General features: G+C 59.2%; 1 protein-coding gene across 1 annotated transcript; it reads left to right on the top strand.

Annotated features, from left to right (window-relative positions):
* The first annotated feature begins 1,233 nt into the window (after positions 1-1,233).
* On the top strand, positions 1,234-1,571 carry LOC311616182 (large ribosomal subunit protein eL38). The gene has a single exon (XM_084907454.1). It carries the CDS (start codon positions 1,293-1,295, stop codon positions 1,503-1,505), a length of 213 nt encoding a protein of 70 aa, XP_084763580.1. The 5' UTR covers positions 1,234-1,292; the 3' UTR covers positions 1,506-1,571.
* The last annotated feature ends 8,024 nt before the right edge of the window (positions 1,572-9,595 follow it).

Consider the following 9,595-nt stretch of genomic DNA (forward strand, 5'->3'; position numbering starts at 1 on the left):
GGACCATTTGGGACCACACTGTGACACCCCTGGCGCCAGGCCAGCCAAGGCAGGTGTGATGTGATTGGTTGGGGGCCTGGCCATCGCCCCATGATCGCCCCACGGAGGGATGCCCAGGCCACTGACCAGCGGGCTATGGGCGGGTGGGCGGGGCCTCCCTCTGCCAGGGAACCCTGGGCCCCAGGTGCCAGAGGGAAGCCGGTGCGGGCAGCGGGGAAAGGAAGGCCTGCTCTTGCATGAACTTCGCACCCTCCTGCCCAGGACAGTGTCCCTACCATGGGCAGACACACGGGCCTGGGAGTCAGAGGATGTGCCCGCTCACAGGGGGAACCTCCCCTTTGCTCTCGCTGCTGAACCACAGCAAAGTGGGTGCATACATGGTGGCAGGAGACTTCACCTTGTGGGTAAACACACAATACAATACACAGAGCATGTGTCCTGGAAGTGTGTGTGTGAAACCTGTATAAGATTATTAACCAACTAGAGGCCGATGCGCGGAATTCCCACTGGTCGGTGGCCTGGGCATCCCTCCGTGGGGCGATCATGGGGCGATGGCCAGGCCCCCACCAATCACATCACACCTGCCTTGGCTGGCCTGGCGCCAGGGGTGTCACAGTGTGGTCCCAAATGGTCCTATGGCCTAATTAGCATATTGTGCTTTTACTAGAGGCCCAGTGCACGAAATTCATGCATGGCCGGGAGGGGGCAGTGTGTCCCTCAGCCCTGCCTGCACCCTCTCCAATCTGGAACCCCTCGAGGGGATGTCTGACTGCCTGGTTAGGCCCGATTGGGTCTAAACCAGCAGTCGGACATCACTCTCACAATTCATGACTGCTGGTTCTCAACCACTCACCTGCCTGCCTTCCTGGTCGCCCCTAACCACTTCTGCTTGCCAGCCTGATCATCCCCCAACCACTCCCATGCCAGCTTGATCAATACCTAAGTGCTCCCCTGCCAGCCTGATTGCCCCTAACTGCCCTTCCCTGCCAGCCTGTGCATCCCTAACTTCCCTCCCCTGCAGGCCTGGTCCACCCCAACTGCCCTCACCTGCAGGCCTGGTCACCCTCAACTGCCCTCCCCTGAAGGCCTGGTCACCCCCAGCTGCCCTCCCCTGCTGGCCATCTTGTGGTGGCCATCTTGTATGTTGGAGTGATGGTCAATTTGTATATTACATCTTTATTACATAGGATTATTATAGATATCACCTAAATAAATTCAATAAAAAAAATTTGCCCTAGCTCTTCGCCTCTGGCCGCTTGTTGCGCCGGCCGCACGCTCCGCGCCTCGCAGCCATGCCTCGCAAGATTGAGGAGATCAAGGACTTCCTGCTCACAGCCCGGCGGAAGGACGCCAAATCCGTCAAGATCAAGAAGAATAAGGATAATGTGAAGTTCAAAGTCCGATGCAGCAGGTACCTGTACACCTTGGTCATCACAGACAAGGAGAAGGCCGAGAAGCTGAAGCAGTCCCTGCCCCCGGGTTTGGCGGTGAAGGAGCTGAAATGAACCCGACATCCTGACCTATAATAAAACGTTAAAAACTCTTAAAATAAAAATAAAAAAAAAAAAAAATTTGCCCTAGCTGGTTTGGCTCAGTGGATAGAGCATTGTCCCATGGACTGAAGGGCCCTGGGTTCGATTCTGATCAAGGGCACATGCCCAGGTTGCTGCTCAATCCCCACTGTGGGGTATGCAGGAGGCAGCTGATCAATGATTCTCATCATTGATGCTTCTATCTCTCTTTCTCCCTCTTCTCTGAAATCAATTTAAAAAATAAGTAAAAGAAAAAGAAAATATCTTTAAAATGTTTTTAAGGTGGGATAAACCTTGGCCTGATGGTTCAGCGTCATCCTGCGCATCAAATGCTGTGGTATAATTCCTGCTCAGCACACACCTTGGCTGCAGGTTTGATCCCTGGTTTCAACATTTCTCTCGCTCTCTCCGTTTCTTTCTCTCTAAAACCAATACGCACATCCTCTGGTGGGGTTCAAGGAGCTTTTAAAATGTGGTGCAAGCCTGGAGCCGCGGCGCACAGCGAACCGCCTCGGCCCACAAGCCACCAGCAGCACCAGCCCCTGGCTCACTGCAGTCACGCACCACGAACCACGCCCCCCCACAACCCCTCCCGCGGGAGCCTGAGGCCTGCGCACCGCTCGGCCTGCCTGGCTCCTGCTTTCCAGCTTTGCAGCAGCACCTGCTGATGACCCAGCCACCTCTGTGGCGGCTTCCTCCCCGGACCCACCCTGCTGCCTCCCCGCCAACACGGTGGACCTCAGCTGCAGGGGCTGGGCCAGCTCAACCACGCAGCAGAGGACGGCGGCTGTAGTGCTGAGCGGTGGACAGAGCCGTGCGGTGGGCAGAGCCGTGGGGTGGGCAGAGCCGTGGGGTGGGCAGAGCCGAGCGGTGGACAGAGCCGTGCGGTGGGCAGAGCCGAGAAGTGGACAGAGCCGTGCGGTGGGCAGAGCCGAGAAGTGGACAGAGCCGTGCAGTGGGCAGAGCCGTGCGGTGGACAGAGCCGAGAAGTGGACAGAGCCGAGAAGTGGACAGAGCCGAGAAGTGGACAGAGCCGTGCGGTGGACAGAGCCGAGAAGTGGACAGAGCCGTGCGGTGCACAGAGCCAAGAAGTGGACAGAGTCGTGCGGTGGGCAGAGCCGAGAAGTGGACAGAGCCGTGCGGTGGACAGAGCCGAGAAGTGGACAGAACCGTGCGGTAGGCAGAGCCAAGAAGTGGACAGAGTCGTGCGGTGGGCAGAGCCGAGAAGTGGACAGAGCCGTGCGGTGGGCAGATCCGAGAAGTGGACAGAGCCGTGCGGTGGGCAGAGCCGAGAAGTGGACAGAGCCGTGCGGTGGGCAGAACTGAGAAGTGGACAGAGCCGTGCGGTGGGCAGACCCAAGAAGTGGACAGAGCCATGCGGTGGACAGAGCCGTGCGGTGGGCAGAGCCGTGCGGTGGACAGAGCCGAGAAGTGGACAGAGCCGTGTGGTGGGCAGAGCCGAGAAGTGGACAGAGCCGTGCGGTGGACAGAGCCATGTGGTGGACAGAGCCGTGCGGTGGGCAGAGCCGTGCGGTGGGCAGAGCCGTGCGGTGGACAGAGCCAAGAGCACTTGCCTTTCCTGGCTGGCTGAGCTCTGCTTTAGGGGACCCTGGCTTGCGACCTCTGATCCTCACAGTCTCCCCTCAGCGCTGTTCTGCCGAAGAGAAAACGGCAGGAGGAAGAGGGACCGTTTGGCCACAGACAGACAAACAGCCCATCTCCCCCATCCCGGAGCCCCACAGAGGATCCCCCAGGCACCCTGGGGCTGCTCGCCTGCTGCTCCCTCCCCGCCGGGGCAGAGGGGGTCAGGGCGAGGCTGGCCTCACTGCTCCAGTCCCCTCACTGTGGACCATCTTGGCCAGAAAAGAGCGTGCAGTGTCCAGCCGCTGGCACTCCGTCCTGGCCGTGCTGCATCGGCACAGACGCATGGCGAGGCTCCCTTGCAGCTGCCACAGAGCCTGCGTGCCCCCGCGAGGGAACGAGGTCACTGGGTGAGGGGCCTCCACCCTGTTAACACCAGCAGAGGCCGAGGCCGGGCTGGGCCCTCTCAGCGCTCAGGACAGCAGTTCAGGGAGAGTGAGTGTAGCATGTCTCTGGGTTTGTTTGTTGGATTGTCCTCACCTGAGGATATTTTCCCATTGATTTTAGGGAGAGTGGAAGAGAGAGGGAAAGAGAAACATGGGTGTGAGAGAAACTCATCCATTGGTTGCCTCCTGCACCAGCCCTGACCAGGGCCCAGGCCAGGAAGGAGCCTGCAACCAAGGTACGTGCCCTTGGCCGGGACCCTTAGGTGCACAGTGCCTCCCCAGCTGGGGGCTGAGGGCTGGGGGCCTTGATCAGGGGACTTCCTCCTCACTCTGCTCCTAGCTTAGCATTTGTCCACATGCTATTTCTTCCAGTTAAATGAAGGCAAGTGAACTGGGGCTCAGCCACACTTCTCAGCTCTGTCCACCTTCCCGTTTCCAGTCCCGCCTCTGCTTTCTTCCGAGCAGCTCTGACCCCCCAGCCTGCAGGCCCACCTTCGCTCTGAGGACAGGCCCGCGTGCTCGGCTGCAGGCATTGCTGGGAGCAGGGACACAGCGCAGCGAGCCGTGAGCAAGCCCCGGGCTGCTTCCTGTAAAGTGTGGATGGAGTGGCAGCACCCATCTTCAAAGACGCGGGGCCCAGGCTGGCTTTGGGCATAGCTGGCTCTTATTGGCACCCAGACGTTAACGAGAGTTTGGATCCTCCTAAGTGTGAGGGACGCTCTCTCCCTCTCTCCTCTGCTCCCACTCCTCCCAGCGCCTCCTGTCCTGCCCTCAGCCCAGAGCCCTCCCCGCCACTTCAGGAAGACAGTGTGGAGCTGAGAGGACCCAGGGAAGGAAGGGCTGGGAGCAGCTTCAGAAGCGGCTGGAAAGGCCCCTGTGCCCCGAGAAAGGTCTGTGGACATGGTGAGAACTCTGGGCTGCCACAGGCCTCCAGTGCTTCCCGAGGAACTGGTCACACACTTGAATATTCTGAGATCCTTAAACAGAGGGGTTGTGGGAGCCTCATTTTCCCTACCATATAGCTACAAACAAGCCTTACTGGACTATGTTTTAAAAGCTGGTTCAGCCCTGGCTGGTATTGCTCAGTGGATAGAGCATTGGCCTGCAGACTGAATGGTCCCAGGTACAATTCCAGTCAAGGGCACACGCCTAAGTTGAAGGCTCAATTCCCAGTAGGGGGTGTGCAGAAGGCAGCTGATCAATGATTCTCTCTCATCATTGATGTTTCTATCTCTCTCTTCCTCTCCCTTCCTCTCTAAAATCAATAAAAATATAAAATAAAAATTTAAAAAGCAACAGAGCAAAACAAGATGCAGGGGCTCCTTTCAGTCCATCTGAAACAGAGGCCCCCCTAAACATCTCAGGACGCACTATGGGCTCATACACGCACGAGTGGATGAGCGAGTGACCTGTTTTTTAGCTTTATGTACAACAAAAGACTAGATTTAACTTGAGAAATTAGACATAAACAGCAGATGACATTAGATATGGGCTGGGCTGGCGGTGGCATATCCCTGTCTGGGGTGGTGGTGAGTGGCATATCCCTGTCTGGGTGGCGGTGGGTGGCAAATATTGGTCTGGGGTGGTGTTGGGTGGCATGTCCCTGTCTGGGGTGGCGGTGGGTGGCGTCTGGAACAGTGCCTGCAGGGACCTCTCGGGTCTGAGGCTGCAGGGAGGCCCAGGACCGAGTGGGGGTGTGAGAAGCCAGTGAAGATGGGCTTTTTTCCCCCCTCAGTTTTCTGGCCTGAGGCTCCCTTCCTCCTGGCACCGGGCCCTCCTGGGGCCCCCTCCAGCTTGTTAGGGTAACAAACAATTTCCTGTGAGCTCAGTGCATTAGTATCACCATGGCGACACAGCCTCATTTTCACCACCCTGGAATTCTCTGGGAAGCAATAAGTTCTGAGGGGGATCTGGAGGAGGAGGAGGAGGAGAGGAGCTGGAGGAGTTGGAGGAGGAGCTGGAGTAGCTGGAGGAGGAGGGAGGAGGAGGAGGAGCTGGAGGAGGAGGAGATGGAGAAGCTGGAGGAGGAGGAGCTGGAGAAGGAGGAGCTGGAGGAGGAGGAGATGGAGCTGGAGGAGGAGGAGGAGGAGGAGGAGGAGGAGGAGGAGGAGGAAGAGGAGCTGGAGGAGCTGGAGGAAGAGGAGATGGAGGAGGGGAGGAGGAGGAGTGGGAGGAGGAGGAGATGGAGCTGGAGGAGGAGTAGGAGTAGGAAGTGGAGGAGGAGGAGGAGGAGCTGGAGGAGGGGAGCTGGAGGAGGAGGAGGAGGAGAGGAGCTGGAGGAGGAGGAGGAGGAGGAGGAGATGGAGGAGGGGAGGAGGAGGAGCTAGAGGAGGAGGAGATGGAGCTGTTGGAGGAGGAGAGGAGGAGGAGGAAGAGGAGGAGGAGGAGGAACTGGAGGAGAAGGAGGAGGAGGCTGGAGAAGCTGAAGGAGGAGGAGGAGGAGCTGGAGGAGCTGAAGGAGGAGGAAGAGGAGGAGCTGGAAGAGGAGGAGAGGAAGAGGAGCTGGAGGAGGAGGAGGAGGAGGAGGAGATGGAGGAGGGGAGGAGGAGGAGCTAGAGGAGGAGGAGATGGAGCTGTTGGAGGTGGTGGAGGAGGAGGAGGAGGAGGAGGAACTGGAGGAGGAAGGAGCTGGAGAATGAGGAGATGGAGCTGTTGGAGGAGGAGGAGGAGGAGGAGGAGGAGGGAGGAGAACTGGAGGAGGAGGAGGAGGAGATGGAGGAGGGGAGGAGGAGGAGCTAGAGGAGGAGGAGATGGAGCTGTTGGAGGTGGTGGTGGTGGAGGAGGAGGAGGAGGAGGAGGAGGAGGAGGAGGAGGAACTGGAGGAGGAGGAGCTGGAGAATGAGGAGATGGAGCTGTTGGAGGAGGAGGAGGAGGAGGAGGAGGAGGAAGAGGAGGAGGAACTGGAGGAGGAGAGGAGGAGGAGGAGCTGGAGGAGGAGGAGGAGGTGCTGGAGGAGGAGGAGGAACTGGAGGAGCTGAAGGAGGAGGAGAGGAGGAGCTGGAAGAGGAGGAGGAGGAGGAGGTGCTGGAGGAGGAGGAGGAGGAGGAGGAGGAGGAGGAGGAGGAAGAGGAGCTGGAGGAGGAGGAGGAGGAGGAGGAGGAGGAGGAGGAGTAGGAGGAGGAGGAGGAGATGGAGGAGGGGAGGAGGAGGAGGCTGGAGGAGGAGGAGATGGGGGTGGAGGAGGAGGAGGAGGAGGAGGAGGAGGAGGAGGAACTGAAGGAGGAGAAGGAGGAGGAGCTGGAGGAGGAGGAGGAGGAGGAAGAGCTGGAGGAGCTGGAGGAGGGGAAAGGAGAAAGAGGAAGGGTGGGAACTGTGGGAGAAACCCAAGGGAGAGGGAAGGGAGGAAGAGGATAGAAAGTCATTCAGGGAGGGGGCTGGAAAGATGGGGAGGGGGATAGACCAGAGGAGGCAAAGGCGGGAGAGTGGGGGGAGGGAGGAGGCCAGGACGTGAAGGGGCACTCTGCACCAAGCAGGCAGGAGACCGGTGCCCACGCCTTCATGCCCCTGCCCTCCCCGGGCCCAGAGGCAAGCACTAAGCACAGACCTTCCCCTGACCTGGAGGAGCTTTCTCGCCGCCCCCCTCCTCCTACAGGCGCCTGGCCAGAGACCAAACAAGCCGGGAGCCTGTGGGCGAGGCAGCGAGGGTCTCCTTCCTGGCCTGGGACCGGGCAGCCACTCAGCTCTGCAAAAGCAACCAGGCCCTCGGAGGGTCACTGCCTGGCCTGGGTCTCACTTGTCTGGAAGCTTTGGGGCATGGTTGCGACGAGGTGGTCATTGTTGAGTTCCTGGCACTGGCACGGTAGGCAGGCAGTAAGTTTGTTTTCAAGTAAATTATGAAATAATGAACTATTGATTTTTTGGTTTGTTTTTTTTGTTGATGTTGTTTAAATATGTATTTTATTAACTTCAGAGAGGAAGGAGATGGAGACAGAAACATCAGTGATGAGGGAGAATCATTGATCGGCTGCCTCCTGCACGCCCACACTGGGGATGAAGCCTGTAACCCAGGCCTGTGACCTGACTGGAATCAAACCCAGGACCTCTCAGTTCGGAGACCAACACTCTACCCACTGAGCAACACCAGCCGGGGCTCACCAGCATCCCTCTGAGTCTCGTTTTCCCCACATGGAAATTGGAAGCCAACTCCTCTCCCAGCGCCTTCCTCTCCCGCCCTCCCCGCACAGGCCCTCGGCAGGAGGTGGCCCACGCCTTTTCCCGTCCTGTGATTTCCTCGCCACACGTTCCGCTCTCTGGCCCACCTGTATCAGCACACAGCACATGGTTCACTACATGCATGCTGTGTGGCAACTGACTTTTCATGTGTCAGCCGGTTTCTGGCTATTAGTAGTCAAGCCCTGGGGAAGTCAGAAGGTAAACGTGGCTCAGCCAGCAGGGCTGAGGTCACAGGTACATTTCCCGGTCAGAGCACATGCCTCCTGCACATCCCCAGTAGAGGGTGTGTGTGCAGGAGGCAGCTGATGCATGATTCTCTCTTATAATTGATGTTTCTTTTCTCTCTCTCCCTTCCTCTCCAAAATCAATAAACACACACCACACACACACACACACACACACACACATATATATGTAAGAAAGTAAAAAGTAAACATGTGTTTCTGACCGCAGGGAAGTCAGCACCTCTATCCCCATGCCATCCAGTGACCTGGTCCCGTCTGCCCTAAGAGCCGCCTTTCGGCACCTCAGTCCTCTCCTCCGGCTCCAGGCACTTGGCTCCGTCTGCACCCTCCAGGCCTCGCCCGCCTCCTCCTTTCTTCCCAAGCCCTCCCTCTAGCCTCTGTCGCCCCCTCCCTCCCCTATCCCCCTCTGGGCTCATTAGGAGGAAGAAATCTTGCTAAATATGCCAATAATGTCCTCCCCTCAGCCTGGCCAGCACAAAGGGCTGCTTCTCCGCGCCCAGGCCCCTTCCAGCCCTGGCTTTGCGTCCTGGTCTGTTCACAGCTGGGAAGTGCTGACTGGCTGACTGGGGGTTTGTCCGTGGCCAGGGGCAGGGGCGGTGGGGGGGGAGGGGTGGGGGGGAGGGGGGCAGTCTGAGAGGACGTGAGTGGGGTGAAGACCAGCAGCTTTGGCCCTTCCCAGGGTTTGGCTCATCCTCTGAGTGGGTGAGTGGGGGCGGGAATGCTCACTTGATGTCACGAATAAAACCCCTGGGACCCTGAGGAATTCTGAGTCCCTGAAGGAGACTGTCCTTTGGGACACTGACAGCATCTGGGAGCTCAGGGACCAGCATGCTCCCTCCCCCCAGCCCCACCCGGTGCTCCCTGTCCGAGTGCCGCCGCACCGGCTCCAAAGCCAGGGTGACCTTGCTCCTGGGACAGGCAGGTCTGATGGGCGGAGGCGGAGGCGGAGGCGGAGGCGGAGGCGGAGGCAGAGGCAGAGGCAGAGGCGGAGGTCAAGGCCTCTCTTCCTGTTTGCTCTTGTTGCTCTCACCAGAGTGGTAGGGAGGGAGACATCCATGTGTGTGGATTGATTGCCTCCTGCATGCACCCCCACCAGGGCCGGGAGGAGCCTGCAGCAGAGGTACCTGCCCCGACCAGCATCAAACCCTGGACCCTTCCGTTCTCGTGCTGACACTCTACCCACTGAGCCACACCAACTGGGCCACCCAAGGCCTTCTGGTCTCCTGGGAGTTCACCCTCCCTCAGAGGCTCGGGGCCAGGCCCCCAGGGAGCCGTGCAGGCCTCAGGCGCCCCTGCAGAGAGGCAGCGGGAGGAGGCCTTGGCCTCAGCCTCGCCTGCCCGCCCGCCCGCCACAGCGCTGGGCTGCCTGAGGGAGCCCTGTCTGAGTTAATCAGAAACTCCGGACTCTGCCTTGAGTGAAGGCGGCGAGCCTCTGTCCCGGGCAGAGGGCAGCTGCTGCTCCAGCTGGTTCAGGGAGGGGAGAGAGGAGAGCAATCCGCTGCCAGGGCCTCCTGCTGCCCTAGCCAGCACTTGGCAGGCTGACCCCACACCCGTCCTGTGTGGGTCAGGGACCTCCACTTTGCATTTAAGAAACTGAGGTACAGCGGCCGGTGTCTCC

The sequence above is a fragment of the Pipistrellus hanaki genome (assembly GCF_964339955.1).
Source record: "Pipistrellus hanaki genome assembly, contig: scaffold_89, whole genome shotgun sequence".
Lineage (NCBI taxonomy): Eukaryota > Metazoa > Chordata > Mammalia > Chiroptera > Vespertilionidae > Pipistrellus > Pipistrellus hanaki.